This window comes from Pongo abelii, chromosome 5 (assembly GCF_028885655.2).
Source record: "Pongo abelii isolate AG06213 chromosome 5, NHGRI_mPonAbe1-v2.0_pri, whole genome shotgun sequence".
In the NCBI taxonomy this organism is placed as follows: domain Eukaryota; kingdom Metazoa; phylum Chordata; class Mammalia; order Primates; family Hominidae; genus Pongo; species Pongo abelii.
In genome coordinates this window covers 171,624,499-171,643,369 of record NC_071990.2, presented here as the reverse complement: position 1 = coordinate 171,643,369, position 18,871 = coordinate 171,624,499, and the positions used below count along the sequence as shown (strand labels likewise).

Here is an 18,871-nt window from a genome sequence, read left to right as displayed (position 1 = left end):
TAGGCTTTTCTACAGCGTGACTCCCGTGAACTAGGCTTTTCTACAGTGTGACTCATATGAACTAGGCTTTTCTACAGCGTGACTCATATGAACTAGGCTTTTCTACAGCGTGACTCCCGTGAACTAGGCTTTTCTACAGCGTGACTCCCGTGAACTAGGCTTTTCTACAGCGTGACTCCCGTGAACTAGGCTTTTCTACAGCGTGACTCCCGTGAACTAGGCTTTTCTACAGCGTGACTCCCGTGAACTAGGCTTTTCTACAGTGTGACTCCCGTGAACTAGGCTTTTCTACAGCGTGACTCATATGAACTAGGCTTTTCTACAGCGTGACTCCCGTGAACTAGGCTTTTCTACAGCGTGACTCCCGTGAACTAGGCTTTTCTACAGCGTGACTCCCGTGAACTAGGCTTTTCTACAGCGTGACTCCCGTGAACTAGGCTTTTCTACAGCGTGACTCCCGTGAACTAGGCTTTTCTACAGCGTGACTCCCGTGAACTAGGCTTTTCTACAGCGTGACTCATATGAACTAGGCTTTTCTGCAGCGTGACTCCTGTGAACTAGGCTTTTCTACAGCGTGACTCTTGTGAACTAGGCTTTTCTACAGCGTGACTCCTGTGAACTAGGCTTTTCTACAGCGTGACTCCTGTGAACTAGGCTTTTCTACAGTGTGACTCCTGTGAACTAGGCTTTTCTACAGTGTGACTCCTGTGAACTAGGCTTTTCTACAGTTTGACTCATATGAACTAGGCTTTTCTACAGTGTGACTCCTGTGAACTAGGCTTTTCTACAGTGTGACTCATATGAACTAGGCTTTTCTACAGCGTGACTCATGAACTAGGCTTTTCTACAGCGTGACTCCTGTGAACTAGGCTTTTCTACAGCGTGACTCCTGTGAACTAGGCTTTTCTACAGTGTGACTCCTGTCAACTAGGCTTTTCTACAGTGTGACTCCTGTCAACTAGGCTTTTTCTACAGTGTGACTCCTACAAATTAGGCTTTTTCTACAGTGTGACTCCTACAAATTAGGCTTTTCTAAGAGGTCTTTTTTTAAAATTCTTTTAACAGGAGATGGGCAGTGGCTGGCTTGTGGGTTGGCCAACCATCTGTCACTCGTTTTTGATGCCAGCCTGACTGGGACACCTGCTGTGTTTTCAGGTAAAATGTGTCTTAATTTCAGTCAGTATGAACTTAAAGATGGGTCTCACTTAGGTCCTGGTTGTCAGTTGCTAAAGTACACTTTTGTTTCCTTCAGGACATCAGCAAAACAAAACCATGGCTTGAATTGGAGTCTAAACTAGATTCACTGAGATCTTAAACCAAGCAGGGTAAACATAACTCATGAGAACAGCGTGGCACCACTTTCGTGGCTGTTGCCCTGGAGGCCAAGAGCCGATCATTTGTAGAGTTTTAGGGGAGTGAATGAGGTCAAATCCTAAATAATTGAAATATATTTAATTAATGTAATCAAAAGGCATACAGTTGAAATATATTTTGAAATTTAGTAGGGTTTGTACATAGACATTTTTATAAATGTAACAAAGCAAACATTTTTTTAAAAAAGAAGTAGATCTGAGAGCAACAGTGTTAAAATTATGACCATTTCAACTCATAACTGGGACATATATTTGATTCCTAATTCTAATCCTATAAAACCTGACAGCTCTTCATTAGGATCCTGATACGGCTTGCTTCAGAACTTACACTTGGTAGATATTTTAACAGAAGCACAGAAACAACACAAAATATCTCACTAGTCCTTCTGTTTTTATACAGGTTGAGCATTCGTAATCCAAAATTCTGAAATCCAAATACCCCCAAATCCAGAACCCTTTGAGTGCCGACATAACACCAAGGAGATGCTCGTTGAAGCATCTCAGATTTCAGATTTTCGGATTAGGGTTGCTTACCTGCCATAATGCTGCAAGTATTCCAAAATCTGAAAAAATGGGAAATCCAAAACACCTCTAATCCCAAGCATTGTGAATATGGGACACTCAGCCTGTTGCATGACCACCCCAAGGGCAGTCATTAGGAAACGCGGAGGTGGGGCCCGGTGGGGCTGAGTTGGGGACAGAGGCAGTGGGAGCCAGGCCTAGGCAAGGCCACACCTGGGAGCAGATGGGCGCCCCCAGTGACTCTGGCCTCACACCCTCTGCTTGCTAACACCCAGGGCCAGGTCTGGGAGGCCCCCAAGGGCAGGCAGAGCTGGGCTCGGCTCCTGCATGAGCAAAGCTGCCGCCCCTGCATGGTCTGGGTGGAGAACGGTTCTCCAGTCTTGGCCTGGATGCCACCCTCGCCCTTCAAGCCCCTTGCTCCTGGTCCCACCCCGCTCCATCCTGCAGCCTCAGAATCTTCACCTGCACCTGGGAGCCCTGAGCCGGCCTCTTTCATGGCTGAATAGTTGATATGAGTGGTTGTTCTGTTGACCATGGGTGTTTCCCTGTGTATTTTATTGTTGGAAAAAGGGCTTCTCACTGATCTAAGAAAATGCAGTGGGTTTTCAAATTCATGTTTACAAAAACTTGCTCTGTTTCTGTGTGGGGGAAAAGGGCCACATTACCCATCTCAACTGCACAAGCCACATCGTTTCACTTTGGGTGTGTAATGTTTAATAGTGACGTCACTCAACGTTGAAAATATGACTGGACTCTCAGCACCTGCCCAGAACACAGAAAAATGAGTGTCTTTATTTCCATTATGATCTGGGACAAATAAGTATAAATTCAAATTCCCTCCTGGAGAGTTCAGGGGCCTCTGAGCATAGAGCCAGGTAGCACATCCCAGCTTGAAAACCACTGAGAGCAATCGTATTTAATTTAATAGAGAAGTTACGTGTTTCTGCTTTAGATGTTAGAATTTTTCCTGTCAAAAATTGTGTCTAGTCCAAAGACAGGTACTTGAGTCCCAGGCCTTCCGCCGAGCATGTGCCTGGCACAGAGTAGATTCTCAGCGATACGGGATGGCGGGTTCTGAGCACGCCACGCAGGAGAGCTGCGTCATCTGTGACACGCCCTGGAGCCAGTGGTGATCGTTGTGAAGTTCTGGGGTCAGGCATTTCGGAAGATTAAATCTAAAATTCCATTACAGTTAGTGGAACTATATAAAAAAGAGAAATCTTTGTCCAAGTATGAAGTGAAGATGAGCATCTCTCCTGGTCCTGAGCTCTTGGTTGGCTCAAGCTGCGCTGAGCGGCTTCTACTCTGCTCCTTCTCAGAGCGGGGACTGCACATGCCGCCCTCCATGCTGCTCAGAGCAGGGACTGCATACGCTGGCCTCCATGCTGCTTATGTCCCCACACCCTTGACTGCATCCCCAGCGCGGGGTCCATGTCCAGAGGAAGTCTAGGTCCAGAGGTCTAAAACCCTGACCTAGGCCAGGCACGGTGGCTCACGCTTGTAATCGCAGCACTTCGGGAGGCTGAGGTGGACGAATCACCTGAGGTCAGGAGTTCGAGACCAGCCTGGCCGACATGGCAAAACTCTTTCTCTACTAAAAAATACAAAAATTAGCTGGGCGTGGTGGAGGGCACCTGTAATCCCAGCTGCTCAGGAGGCTGAAGCAGGAGAATCGCTTGAACCCGGGAGGCAGAGGTTGCAGTGAGCCGAGATGGCACCACTGCACTGCAGCCTGGGCGACAGAGCAAGACTCCATCTCATAAAAACAAACAAAAAAACCCTGACCTAGATAGGGTTTTAGAATCCTTTTCACTCTGTTTCTGAAGCTCCTCATCTCATCACACTCACCACAGGGGAAACTGGTCAATTGAAAAGAGGAGGGAGGACTTCCATACCGTGAGGAGATTGTGGGGAGAGAGAGGAGGCACCCATGTGGTCCCCCATGGGCACGTTGCTTCGTGGGGATTGGCTCCAGAGGGCCCGGCCTTGCCTGCGGTGATTTGTCTTCGATGCACCCTGCGGCCGCAGCGCTTCACGCATGTGTCTGGGGCTGGAGCTCGGGAGAGGAGGGGGCTCCCCCCTTTGGCAAGTTCTAAGGAATCTCCATTGTTTTCATCCTAGGAGTGGGAGGTCCGTCCCTGACACTTGAGATGAAGAACCAGGCTGACTTGTCAGGGCTGAGCAGAAGGTGGCACTTTGCAACCCCTGCATTGCTGGTGCCTCTGCTGGCCTTGGTGGCTTAGTGGCCACTGGGCACGCAGCAAACGCTGTGCTGGTAGGAGCAGGTGGGAAGGACTAGACAAACACATTCTCAGTCTCACTGATGTGTCCGGAATTGGTGGGTTCTTGGTCTCACTGACTTCAAGAATGAAGCTGCAGACCCTCGCGGTGAGTGTTATAGCTCTTAAGGTGGCGCGTCTGGAGTTTGTTCCTTCTGATGTTCGGATGTGTTCCGAGTTTCTTCCTTTTGGTGAGTTCGTGGTCTCGCTGGCTCAGGAGTGAAGCTGCAGACCTTCGCAGTGAGTGTTACAGCTCATAAAAGCAGTGTGGACCCAAAGAGTGAGCAGTAGCAAGATTTATTGCAAAGAGCGAAAGAACAAAGCTTCCACAGTGTGGAAGGGGAACCGAGCGGGTTGCCACTGCTGGCTCCGGCAGCCTGCTTTTATTCTCTTATCTGGCCCCACCCACATCCTGCTGACTGGTAGAGCTGAATGGTCTGTTTTGACAGGACGCTGATTGGTGCGTTTACAATCCCTGAGCTAGACACAGAGGTTCTCCATGTCCCCACCAGATTAGCTAGATACAGAGTGTAGACACAAAGGTTCTCCAAGGCCCCACCAGAGTAGCTAGATACAGAGTGTCGATTGGTGCATTCACAAACCCTGAGCTAGACACAGGGTGCTGATTGGTGTGTTTACAAACCTTGAGCTAGATACAGAGTGCTGATTGGTGTATTTACAATCCCTGGGCTAGACATAAGGTTCTCCACATCTCCACCAGACTCAGGAGCCCAGCTGGCTTCACCCAGTGGATCCTGCACCGGGGCTGCAGGTGGAGCTGCCTGCCAGTCCCGCACCGTGGGCCCGCACTCCTCAGCCCTTGGGTGGTTGATGGGACTGGGTGCCGTGGAGCAGGGGGCGGCGCTCATCAGGGAGGCTCTGGCTGCACAGGAGCCCACGGAGGGGGTGGGAGGCTCAGGCATGGCGGGCTGCAGGTCCCCAGCCCTGCCGCACAGGAAGGCAGCTAAGGCCTGGTGAGAAATCGAGCTCAGCACCGGTGGGCCGGCACTGCTGGAGGACCCAGTACACCCTCCACAGCCGCTGGCCTGGGTGCTAAGCTCCTCATTGCCGGGGGCCGGCAGGGTCAGCCGGCCGCTCTGAGTGCAGGGCCCGCCAAGCCCATGCCCACCTGGAACTCCAGAACTGGCCCGCAAGCGCTGCGCGCAGCCCTGGTTCCCGCTCGCGCCTCTCCCTCCACACTTCCCCACAAGCTGAGGGAGCCGGCTCTGGCCTTGGCCAGCCCAGAAAGGGGCTCCCACAGTGCAGCGGTGGGCTGAAGTTCTCCTCAAGTGGGAGCCCAGGCAGAGGAGGTGCCAAAGTGGGAGCCCAGGCAGAGGAGGTGCTGAGAGCAAGCGAGGGCTCTGAGGACTGCCAGCACGCTGTCACCTCTCACTAAGAAGGAAGAGATGGGTAGCAGTAACTTCACCCTCCTCCTGTGTGACCTCACGCGGCCTCTGGCAGCCTGTGGGTCAGGCAGTGGAGGCTGGTCTGAGCTTGATATTGGAGGACAGTGGCTCACATGGCTGGTAATGGAGTGACTTGTGAGGTCGGTCACCGGGCAGATGCATCAGGCCCTTCCCACTGAGAGGACGCCCTTGTGGCCCAGGCTGCCTGGACCAGGCCCTGCAGCAGGTGTCTGTGAAACTGCGATATTCTCGGATGGTACGGAGTTGCGGACACCACCGGTGTTCAGTACAAGCAGAATGGGTGGTGTCTATTAATGGCAGTCACGAACGTGACTTTCCTTTGAGTCTTAGGGCTGCTGTTAGCTGGGCAGCAGTGAGGAATGTTTGGAGCTTTCTTTAACCAGCCTCTGTACTTTTGCTAAAACTGCCAGAACTCTACACGTGAGGGCAGCAAAGCTATTTCACGTTTTTCTGCGCTGTGAATTTCAGCTCTGCGTTTCCTGGCGTCCTGTTGCAGAACTGAGTTATGTTCTTATTCTTATATCTTTCCTGGTTTTGCCTTCTTTTTTATGTTGGTACCCTGACAGATGTGACGTAGTGAGATTGCAGTTCATTGTCTAATCTGTAAATTGTGATGTGTGATTCACATGCTGAGGCCTGCAGGAAGGGGTCTTCTGCTGCGTGGGGAGATGTTGGCTATGGCAGGAATTTTCTTGGGAGTTGTGGTTACCCATCCCCTGTGAGCTATGGAGGCGAAGTGGGGTCATTGAGCAGGTCTAGGGTCATTTGTTGTCAGGAAGCATGAGTGAGGCTGCCCGTCAGTCTTCTCCTTGCCATCCCAGCCCGGGTGCTCAGGGGTCAGAGGCTGCAGGGCTGGGCGCTGCCTCTCCTTGCCCTCACCTCCCCAGCTCGTCCCCTCTCGCCCTCCTCACCATGCCACACAGCTGGCTTTCGCTCCAGGGCCGACCTCTGAGAAGAAGCGCATCCCTGGTCGTCTTTGCTTTCTCCTTTCCTCTGTGTCCGCCGCTTCTTAGAACCGTCAGGTGGTGGCAGCTGAGAGACTGAAGATGCCTCCTGGCCTGACAGCCGTTCTAGGGGTTATGAGGCAAGACAGGTCCAGAAACCAGCACGTGCTCAGGGCCTGGGCCCCAGGGTTAGGCTGGGAGTAGGATGAGGTGGGGAGTGGGCAGAAAAGCTCTTATAGGTGTACGAAATAAATGCTGTTTGCCTCATCACCTGCCTTAGTTTAGTATCAGAGCGGCACACACTGCCGATATTCAGACACCTGAAGACCAGCATTGGCGCTCTCAGAAATCAGCATCCAAGCAGCCGTTGTGAGTTTAGACAAAACTTTTCAAATCTGTCACAACAAATGATCGACTTATATGTGTGTGCTCAGGGATTTTTTTTTTCACTTTTTTCTTGAATGTTGACAGCAGTTCTTTAACATACTGATACATTATCATGGAGTCCACAGACTTCTATACTGTAGTTCATAATACTAAATGTTATCATGTTCTTCTCTGAAAACATACACTCACAGATGCACACATAATGTTAAACTTCTTAGTTTAAGAAATGCGAGGTTTTATGCTGCCTGGCCGAGGCATTCAGTCACACCCCAAACCCCAGCACTACGCAGTACCCAGCACCACACTGCCTGGCCGAAGCATTCACTCACACCCCAAACCCCAGCACCATGCAGTACCCAGCACCACACAGTACACGCTCCACACTGCCTGGCCGAGGCATTGAGTCACACCCCAAACCCCAGCACCACATAGTACCCAGCAGCACACAGTACACGCTCCACACTGCCTGGCCCGAGGCATTGAGTCACACCCCAAACCCCAGCACCACACAGTACCCAGCACCACGCAGTACCCAGCACCACACAGTACACGCTTCACACTGCCTGGCCGAGGTATTCGGTCACACCCCAAACCCCAGCACCATACAGTACCTAACACCACGCAGTACCCAGCACCACACAGTACATGCTGCACACTGCCTGGCCAAGGCATTGAGTCACACCCCAAACCCCAGCACCACACAGTACCCAGCACCACACAGTACCCAGCACCACGCAGTACCCAGCACCACACAGTACACACTCCACACTGCCTGCCGGAGGCATTCGGTCATACCCCAAACCCCAGCACCACACAGTACCCAGCACCACGCAGTACCCAGCATCACACAGTACACGCTCCGCACTGCCTGGCCGAGACATTTGGTCATACTCCAAACCCCAGCACCACGCAGTACCCAGCACCACACAGTACCCAGAACCACGCAGTACATGCTCCTAACAAACCCACACCTGCACCTCCTGAATCTAAAATAAAAGTTGAAAAAATGGAACGTGAGGTTTTAGAGCAACTGCCTTCAGAAGCCACATTGAATTTTTACTGAAGGGAGATGGTGCACCCTGCCTCAGGCTCTGCGGCCTCACTGTGGCGAGGAGAAGCCTCCTGGCATGCCCTTAATTACTTGAAAAATGCTGTTCCAGTTGTGTTGTATGAAAGTACCAGATAAGTAGCACTCAGTCAAAACTGATATTAATAGTAGAAATAGTAACCTTCTCTGGTCATTTCTGTTAGGTCACGACGGGGCAGTGAACGCCGTGTGCTGGAGCCAGGACCGGAGGTGGCTGCTTTCTGCGGCCCAGGACGGGACCCTGCGGGTGTGGTCGGCTCGTGGGGCAGAGCTCGCACTGCTTCTGGTAATGGACAGTCATCTCTGCCATGGGCAGTCATTTCCAAAGGAGCTGAGAGCTTCTCAAAAGTCTCATTCTTTTACCTTAACAGGAGATGAGGAAAGGGACATAAGCCAAGAGTTTGCTTTAATGCAATAAAAGTTATTGATTAAAAGTTATTGCTTCAATGCAATAACAGTTATTGATTAGTTTCCTAAATGTGTGTCTACATGTATATGTTCACACCCATGCAATAGGCACACACGCATATAGATGCATACACATATGCACACTTACATACTTGCCACATATTCAGACACACGCAGTAGGCACACACGCATATAGATGCATACACATACGCACACTTATACTTACCACATATTCACATACATGCAGTAGGCACACACATATAGATGCATACACATATGCACACATACTTGCCACATATTCAGACACATGCAATAGGCACACACGCATATAGATGCATACACATACGCACACTTACATACTTGCCACGTGCGTGCATACATTCATATGGTTAAATCTATCCTTATGTTTGTTATGGTCTGCGAATGCCACATGATTAATACTGAAACATTTGAAGAATTTTAAATATTGATTCAATGTGATTTCATAGTCCAGATAGCAGTAATGGCCAAGGGGCTATTATGTGGGGGAAGTATATTTTAGGGAGAGGAGTGGCTTGTTTTGATGAACTTACGGGAGATCATTTGGGAGCAGAACAGGAAAGGAGAGACAGGAAGATGATAACCTTATGACTAGGACAGGGAAAGAAAAGGCAATGTAGGAAACTCACCTTCAAATCATGAAATTATGAGCAGGCGACTTGCAAAGAACATAACATAAAAAGCAGTCCAATTTTCAAAGATGTTGGCATTTATTTTCTATGGGTCTTTTATAGAAAGGGGATTGAATACGAGAAAGACAAGAAAGGAAGTGTCAAGGAAGACCTAGGGCCTCTCTAAAGGTGAAGCGTTTGGCAGCAGTTTCAGGAAGGAGTTCGCTGAGAGCTGCGGATGCCGTCAGCTTGCTCTGTGTCGTAACATGTTTGGTTGTGAGGTCTAAATTTGAGAGCAGACACCTCAGAACTACATTTTAAAACATTTTGAATTTCAGCTTTAATAAAATCTTTGGTACTTAGTATGTTTACTGCTAAGTTTCAATTTTCTTTTAAAGTTGTTAAATGGCTGGAATTCAAAGCATTCATTACAGTAAAATTTTAATCATATAATACCTTTCAGAAGTAGTAGGCAGAAACAAAAATTGTAGATTGGGTCTAACAAAGTTTATGTACACATTTAGAACAAATAGATGTTGGGTTTTAAGAAGAAATAATTTTATGTTTAGAGCAATAGTGTTTTTGTTAACATTTATTATATCGACAGTAATTACTGATTTGCATTACAGGGCAAAGACATGTTTTCTAAACCTATACAGTCTGCACAGTTTTATTATATAGATGCCTTTATATTGTTATCTTCTGGCCCTGAATTTCAGCTACTGAAGTATCACATCGACACTTGCAAAGATGAGATTAAGAGGTAGGCACCCCTCCACCCTGTGCATTATTTTTAGATCACAGGAAGCTGTTTCAATAATGTGATGTTGAAAGGTATTCACATTTTAAAATGTTGCCCCAAATTTAATAATGACCTCATATCACCAAACTCTTGATGAGAGGGAATTATCCAGATCCTACACATTTTAAACCTTCTTTTGTATTACTATGCGCGGGACCTTTGGCATGACGGAATCCAAGAATTTGGGGGGTTTGAGAATCTTCAATTATCATCTCGGCTGTGCACCATATTGAAGTGATGTTATGTGGGACAAATACTATTGATAATATAAAGTTAAATTATGAACTGTTTCAAATATATACATATATATGGGGAATAATATCTTCTTAGCTACACCAAGCTTGGACAAGTATTAACATTTCACTTTGTTTTCCAGAATTTTTAAAGAAATAAAATATTACAGAGGAACTTAGGAACCTGTCTCCCAGTCCTGTCCTCTTCCCTTTTTCCTCCTTTTGAGATTGATATATTTGCTTCTTGGTCGTAGTTTTATATTTTTGCTGTATCTCTGTGTATTCATGTCATTTTATTTTTTTGAGTGTAACATGAGCACATCTTTCTTAATCAAAGTTATGTTTCTGAGATGTGTGCCTTCAGTTTAATTGGGGCGAGTGCCCTGCGGTCGGAATGGGCACTGCGTCTGCCTGGTTCTCTCATGGAGGGACATCGGGTTGGGACCTGCCAAGGGTTGGGGCTCCTATCCGATCGCATCCGATAGACGGGCTTGCAAGGAATCCCCGATCTCACCCCGATCTCACCCCTATCTCAGTGAGAGCATCCCCACTCTCATCTATCCTGTGGCACAGCATCTGGCCTGTGCAGGGGCGGGCTGCATGCAGAGGAAGGGCTCCAGGACCCAGCAGCCCCTCCTGCGGCCCCTCCGTCAGCCTTGTCTTCAGAGGTGCCTGGGACTTTCAGACCTAAAGTTTGTTTGTTTTTGAGACGGAGTCTCTCTCTGTCGCTGGAGTGCAGTGGTGAGATCTTGGCTCACCGCAACCTCCGCCTCCCGAGTTCATGTGATTCTCCTGCATCAGCCTCCCAAGTGGCTGGGATTACAGGCGCCCCCCCCGCCCCCCCGCAACCACACCTGGCTAGTTTTTGTATTTTTAGTAGAGACGGGGTTGCGCTATGTTGACCAGGCTGGTCTTGAACTCCTGACCTCGTGATCTGCCCATCTCGGCCTCTCAAAGTGCTGAGATTACAGGCGTGAGCCACCACACCTGGCCTAAAGTTTATTTTTACTTATTGGGAGGGAGCTTCACAAGTCAGCTCACATCACAGCGTTCCCATCTCGGCTGGTACAGCCCTTTGCCCCTGAGAGTTGGCGGATTCTCTTCTTGTTCCTGCCTCCTCTTTCTGATCTTGTGGGACTTTCTCTTAGAGATCACTTTGCAGGCACTTCAATTGGGTTTCGGGAGGCAGTGAAGCTGAGGCATGTGTTCAGTTATATGTAGCGGGAGATGGGCAGGTTTTTCTAAGCATACACAGAAATACCCTATAGAAAAAGGCTGGTGCATTTGATCATAGACTGAAGAAGGAGGATGGTGTGGGGGATCTTTTGTATGTCAAAAATCACCACAAATAATTAGATGTTAATAGAAAAACAGGTTTTTTTTTCCTAAAGAAAAATTAAGGTAGCTAATTCACTTTTCCCCTCAGTATCATGAAATATGACTTTTAAAGTAATATGAAAACTTTCTTTTCAAGTTTAATGTTTTTAAAGATAAGGTATTTAGTTGTAGTGGAAGGAAAGCAAAAAGATTGATCATCTTGATTTTCTCTTCCAGATATAAACAGAAGAGCAAGTCCAAGCTGATTTGCAGGCTCTCCATGACGGGTGCAGTAGACATGACCAGTTTATCGGCAGTCAATGACTTTTATTCCCGTATCCTTTCTCCCAGATCCTGGTAGGGTTTTACGCCCTGAGTGTTGTTCCTCTGGCAGAGGCGTGTGCTGAGCATCTCATGAGTGTCAGGCATTGTGTGGGCCTCCGGGAATGCAGGGACCCTTCTCATGGAGCTCGCCATCCTTGTGTTAATTGTACATGTAATAATTCATCTCAATATTGAGAAAGGGCCTCAAAGGAAGAAGAAACCTGAGTGCCGTACAGCTCATGCCATCCAGCAGGTGGGCTGACCTGGCCCTTCTGCTCTGGACTTTGTTGCCTAATGTCTAGTAATTTAGTCATTCTATCTCATCTGCAGAGCTGGCAAAAATCATAGGGGTTGCTGCTCAAAATAATATGAAATGGAATCCCACAACTTTAATTTTTGAGATTTTTATGGCTAACACCATTGCTTTTAATTTTCAAAGTTAATTTTAATTTATTTAGGGGAAAAGCTCCAGATCTTTAGGAATTCATTGTATAAAGTTTTAATTTACTCAAAGTTCAATCTAAGTTGAACTCTATTGGAGGGTTTTGTAGTTGAACTAAAAGTGTTAGGAGGTTGTAGTATATTTTCTTTAGAAATGTGATAATTTCATGCTAGAATAGATGTTAAAATACCTAGCAGAAATAAGAAATATGTCATTAGGATTATTCTAGCTTAAATGATGGTTTCTGGAATACGAGGGTACTAGAGTCAAGAGTAATCCAACGCTACCACCAGCATTACGGGTCTCTTGACTCCAGTGCATCTGGGTTCCCACCACATATACTCATTACTACAGCATTCAGGGCTGAGCATTGAGGCTTGGGGAGTGTTGGTGGTCACACGAGCCCTAAATGTATACATTGCTCCTCCTAGGTCATGTTTATGAAGTCCGTCACAGTCACCTGCCGACATGGCACTGTCTGGGTTGTGTCTCCCATCGTGAAGCCTGCCCCAGGTGCTGTCACCCACTCTGTGGGTCTGTCTAATCTTAGTTCAGTGCTTTCTGCTGAGTGCAGTATCTACATATTCAATTATTTGACATCTGATTTGGGTGTTTCATGGACATCTCAAACACCACGTATCTAAAGCTGGAACTCACACCTCAAAATAGGCACAGTGGTGGTCTCCCTTTTCCTAAGTAGCCCCCCCGACCCCTGCCCACCTGCTCTTGCTAACGCCTGGGGTCAGATGGGGTGGGGCTGGACTGGACTCAGGACTTTTCCGGTGGCATTTCAGAAATTCTTAACTAGTCATCCATTCATGAGTCTTCTAATATTCCAAAGTTTTTATTAGTAAAAGAGAGGGAACTGTCCCTTCCCCGTGGGTAAGAGTTCTGAGAGGAGCTCCCTAACTGGATTATCGCAGACATCGTACTCACAGCTGGCCGGAACAGGACCGTGGAAGTGTTCGACCTCAACGCTGGCTGCAGTGCAGCAGTGATAGCGGAAGCCCACTCGCGGCCTGTCCATCAAATCTGCCAAAATAAAGTGAGTAAGTTTTTGGATAACATATATCATCTGTAAAACTATGTGCTTAAAGCATTTAATAGATACAAATGTTTGATGCCATTTTATAAGTGTTTGCTACCAAATTCAGTGTTAATTTTTATTGATCATTAAATTATTCAAAGGCTTGATGTTTGACCCTAGGAAATATTTTAATATCATGTTGAATGTTAAGTTTTGTACGTTTGTGTTTGACTATTTTATGGGCCCATATTAAGATTTTACTAGTAAAACATTCTCACATAAAACTTGATAGGGTTGTATATGTTAAGCAATAATGGATTGCATGGTAGACACATAGATTCTATGAACTGGGGCAGCCTTGCTAAATCAGTAGCTTTTTTTTTGAAGGTGGAGGCTGTTGGATACAGCCAGTCTGTTTTGACAGAGACAAAGTTTACAAATATCCACAGCGGTAGGTTAAAGGGTGGCATTACAGGAGAAACATTTGATGAGTTCATTGTCTGATAGCTGCATGGTTCAAAAGACACTTGGTTCCCAAGAGGGCCTCTAAGTCTTGGGAACAAAACTGTATTTCTTAGGACTAAAACTGCAGTTTTGGTTGTTGATATGCCTGGAAAGGTTTTCCAAGTCAAGGATTTAACTTATGATGCCTCTGGCATTTATATCATGATTCAGGGTATCATTTTGCCAAGTGAAGTATTGCAATATTGGTTAAACAGACTTTGTTATCCACAGATTAACACATTTTGCATCTTTTTTTTTTTTTTTTGAGACAGAGTCTCGCTCTGTCACCCAGGTGGGAGTGCAGTGGCACTATCTCGGCTCACTGCAACCTCTGCTTCCTGGGTTCAAGCGATTCTCCTGCCTCAGCCTCCTGAGTAGCTGGGATTACAGGCATGAGCCACCACGCCTGGCTAATTTTTTTGTATTTTTAGTAGAGACGGAGTTTCACCATGTTGGTCAGGCTGGTCTCGAACTCCTGACCTCATGATCAGCCTGCCTTGGCCTCCCAAAGTGCAGGGATTACAGGTGTGAGCCACTGTGTCCGGCCCATATTTTGAGTCTTTAAATTTCTGTTTAATAGGACAGGTATGGTCTGATTATCTATAAAGTTTTTTAATCAGTTCAAATCGGAAAGAGCAAGGGTTCTGGGCTGTTAAGGTAAATTACATTGAAGCAGATTTGTTCCTGCGTGTTTTCTGGATAAAGGGGAGATGGAGGTGTCAGGGCCACAGGAAGACTTTAACGGGTGCAGCATGAGAGACCCCGGGATTCAGAGGCTCCGTGTCCAGGAAGATGGTCTCCCTGCATGTCGGTCTGGATGGCTCTTCAGAGAGGCAGATGCAGGGACTTGGCAGCGTGGGGTAGTCAGAGCTTCGGAGGCCAGGAGGACGCCTGGGGAGGCTGCCTGCGGAAGCGAAGCCGACCTCCGTGCCCTCCCTGTGGGCGGCCTTGGTTGGAGAAGGGAGGGTTTAAAGGCTCCGACAGGCGTCTTTATCTTGCCTTCCTTTTAATCTTCCACCCCGCAACCCCCACCACCCAGTTCATTAATAGGACATTTCAAGTTTCAATAGGAGAAAGCTTTTCTGGTTTGAATAACACGGTGGAAATATCAGCTTGGGGAGAGTTGTTGGAGAAAAGATGATTTTTCTGCATTTTTTCTTTTTGTTTAGACTCTTCCTGCATATAAACCAGAGCAAACATGTTTTTAAATACTGTGCAGTGGGTCTCTCAGATGAATGAAGGAATCCCTTTGAAGAATTCTGTAACTTCTTTATGAGGCTATTAAAATGGCACACTTCACAAACGAAGTGCGAATTAGTTGAATCAGTGCTGTGTGTAATACTCCATGTTTCTATGTTTTCTGGGAAAGCTGTGAAGGAAAAAGAAGTCAGTTTGGTAATTTATGATGAGACTAGGCAGCACTGTTGGTATTTGAGAGCCATGATCTGATACTACTAATTTCGCAGTAAGATCTGTCAAGATTCGGGAAAGATTTGATTGCTAGATTTTATATATTTCTCAGCTTTTAAATGAATTTAATAATTGAGTTACTAACATTTAAAATGATTGTTAGCCTAATACCCACCTTATTTATTGATTGATTGATTGATTTGAGATGGAGTCTTCCTCTGTTGCCCAGGTTGGAATGCAGTGCCATGATCTCGGCTCACTGCAGCCTCCACCTCCCAGGTTCCAATGACTCTCCTGCCTCAGGCTCCCGAGTAGCTGGGATTACAGGAGCATGCCACCACGCCTGGCTAATTTTTGTATTTTTAGTAGAGATGGAGTTTCACCATGTTGGCCAGGCTAGTCTCGAACTCCTGACCTCGTGATCCGCCCGCCTCGGCCTCCCAAAGTGCTGGGATTACAGGTGTGAGCCACTGTGCCCGGCCAACCTGTCTTATTTTTTAGGTGTTATGATTCTTTTTGAATTCAAGTGCAGCTTAATGAGATATTGATAGCTAATATTTGGATGTAGAATGTTAAAGTGTAAGTCTGACCTACTAAATTTATTTAGTGAAACTTCTGCACAAAGACATTTGACTTTAAGATACCTGAGTGCAGACTAGGGTTTGTGCCGTCTTTGTGTCTGATCTTGGTAGTACCTGGAACCTGGAATCTGCTCACTTGACATGCGCCAATTTGAACTGTGACTCGCTGTTACCAACAGAAAGCAAAGGATTCGATTCTTTGCATAAGAAAGTAGATGTAAATCTAGAGAAAAAATGGTTTCTTAAAAAGACTTGTCAGCATGTAGATTTCAGAGGTTAAAGTTTGACAAATAGTATTTAAAATTTGTTGATGTATTATTCTCAAAATGCAATGTCTAAAAATTTATCTAAAGAAAAAGATTGCTAACAAGAAAAGTCTCTCCTGAGATGTTATGTAGTTGTCTATCTGGTCAGTTTTTCTAAAAGTCTGTGAGTCTTTAGATAGTACAGTTAAGTGAGAATTGACTAAATTTCTCAAATATTGTCATTCTTGAGTTTAAAAATTTCCGTTGTGAAGATAAATGAATCTTATACGTGAAGTTTCTTTCGTGTTGTAAATTTTACTTTTTTTTTTTTGAGATGAAGTTTCGCTCTTATCGCCCAGGCTGGAGTGCAGTTGCGTGATCTTGGCTCACTGCAAGCTCCACCTCCTGGGTTCAAGCGATTCTCCTGCCTCAGCCTCCCGAGTAGCTGGGATTACAGGCGTGGGCCACCACGCCTAGCTAATTTTTGTGTTTTTAGTAGAAAGGGGATTTCACCATGTTTGCCAGGCTGGTCGCAAACTCCTCACCTCAGGTGATCTGCCTGCCTCGGCCTCCCAAAGTGCTGGGATTACAAGCATGAGCCACCGCGCCCGGCCAGTTTTACATTTAAAACATATTTCTTACCATGCTTTTTGACACTTGCTGTTTCTTGTCTCAAACATTGTCAATTATTAGAAAAATATTTCTTAGTTCATTTAATTTTGTATTTGTTGTGCATGACTCTTATTAAAGGTGGTCATTGCAAAGCCAATTATAATTTATTTTTGGTGTTTGGAAAATGGTCTGTCAGCATTTCCATTATAAATCCCTATTTTCTTTCTCTTTTTGTTCTTTTCTTTCTGGGGTTTATGACAGAGCCATAAAACTTGGTCTAGATTAAAACTTGGCCTATTAGAGCTCAGGCTGAGATTTTTTTTCAATTTAGTTCCCATATTTTTTTAAATTGTTTCAGATGTTTAGGTTGCAAATGCAAAATATAATTTCGGAGTTTTTAATGCTTTCTAATTTATAACTTAAAAAGTAACATGCGAGGTTTAAGATAATGGTAAAGATAATTCTTTTAACTTTAGCTAACCAATTTTCTAATATTTTCAAGAGAATTATTTTGGAAAATGATATGATGCTATTTGGTGTGATCTTGTAATTTTATTTCCTTTCCTCTCTGTTCCCACTTCATAATGGAAGAGTTTCTAACCTTTTGCATATATAAAGCTTTTCTCTGTTAAAGGGTTAAATGTATGTAAATCTCTTAGTATGTGCTAAGTCCATTAAGTGAAAGCTATTTGTCTTATTTTTAAAATATGAATTTATGGAGGCTGATGGGTACTGCTTTAGACAACTCTTACGTTCCACATGCAACCACTCTCACACAGTTCTTTTGTTCCTGTGAGGTTTAGGGATAAATGCACAAGAATTTCTCCACCTGCAGCAGAAGATCAGAAGCTGAGTTAGATATGGTTTCAGTTTTCAAAGAAATACAAGGCAGAAGGTGGCAGTCATGGGTGGAATGACATTCGCACAAGGCTGACTGTTCTAAGCACCATAAAATGATGGGAAATCGCTGCCAGAGAGTAGGGATGGGGACAGCCATCCTGTCCTGGGAGGATGAGAGAAGGCTGCATCTGAACTGGCATTATCCATTCTCACTATTGTTAGATAAAACTTTTGGTTTTATGAGGAGTTTAAAGGCACATAAAATGGAGAAATAGAAAGATTGAATAAACTTGTTTAGTCTCCCATGTAGTCAGCAAGTTTGGACTGAAAGCTGTGTGGTGTCCTGGTCTCCCTGTGACACGCTGTGTTCCTGCTGGTAGAGCTACTCATATTTAAAATCCTGCAGGCAGGCTGGTGTGCATGAGGCTCCAAATGTGGAGTCTCAGTCTGTTGGGGCTGCTTTAACAAAATGCCCTAGACTGGGATAGTTACAAGCAACAGAAATGTATTGCTCACAGTTCTGGAGGCTGGGAAGTGTGAGATCAAAGCACTGGCAGATCAGCATCTCATGAGGGCTTTCTGCTTGAGTGACGGGGTCTTCCTGCTGTATCCTCACGTGGTGGACGGAAATACAAACTCCTTGAAACCTCCCTCATAAGGGCATTCAGCCCATTCATGCAGGCTCCACTCTCATGACCTAATCACTTCTCAAGGGCCCCACCTCTTAATACCATTGCAATGGGGGTTTCAACTGATGAATTCTGTGGGAAGACCAACGTCCAGACCGTGGCGCCGAGTCACCCCTAGGTGCTTGCCAGAGTCTGTGTGTGGAATTTTTTGAGTGTCACAGCTAGGAACTAATGTCCACCAAGTCTCTGGAATGCCATGGCCTTTCCCTGTGTGTTCTCACAGGCTCAGCGAGGACATTTGATGGATGAGGACTCAGAGTGCAGGGCCTCCCTCCTCCCTCTACATGGGCTGTGAGCTGGGAATTGGACTCCAGGCCTGCCTGGTTCCTCTGCCTGGATGCCGTTTTTCCTCCCTCTTCACCATCTAAATGTCAGGTTATCTCAAGTGAACCCAGTATCTTGACCAGGTCAACCAGGTCCTGACACTTCACATCACACCCCATGCTGTGGCTGCACCTGCCTGAGCAATGTGGAGGCTCCCTGTGCACACCACCAAGGGAGGAGGATGGAGACGCTGGGCCTGGCTCGCCTCGGGAGCCTCAGGACAGCAGGCATGGTGAATGGCGCTTCAATACATAGACGATCTCCACAGTCTGATACGTGTTTTTCCTCTCTTCCTCTAGTGCTGATGTCATTTTGGCTTTTATCTTTTATTTCAATAATTGAGAAGACTTGATGAGCCAGATGAGGCTGTGTTTACATTTAGCTTTATTCTGGCTTTTAAAATATGTTGTGTTGGAAGCATCATCATAGATTTTTTAGAACACT

The 18,871-nt window shown here is 46.1% G+C and overlaps 1 protein-coding gene across 36 annotated transcripts in view; it reads left to right on the top strand.

The window, feature by feature from the left end:
• The window catches only part of WDR27 (WD repeat domain 27), a 250,253-nt gene that overhangs the window by 57,050 nt on the left and 174,332 nt on the right, over nucleotides 1-18,871 (top strand). For 26 of the 36 annotated variants that reach the window (XR_008526607.2, XR_008526609.2, XM_054558503.2 and 23 more), the window contains 5 exons: nucleotides 1,066-1,155; nucleotides 8,184-8,305; nucleotides 9,707-9,840; nucleotides 11,667-11,764; nucleotides 13,119-13,240. Coding sequence is in view for 34 of the 36 variants with exons in the window: in XM_054558503.2 (XP_054414478.1) it covers nucleotides 1,066-1,155; nucleotides 8,184-8,305; nucleotides 9,707-9,840; nucleotides 11,667-11,764; nucleotides 13,119-13,240 (566 nt within the window). In the remaining 2 variants the exon portion in view is untranslated. The remainder of the gene's footprint in view (nucleotides 1-1,065; nucleotides 1,156-8,183; nucleotides 8,306-9,706; nucleotides 9,841-11,666; nucleotides 11,765-13,118; nucleotides 13,241-18,871) is intronic. The other 10 variants (XM_063725118.1, XM_054558510.2, XM_063725115.1 and 7 more) reach the window with 3 other exon arrangements.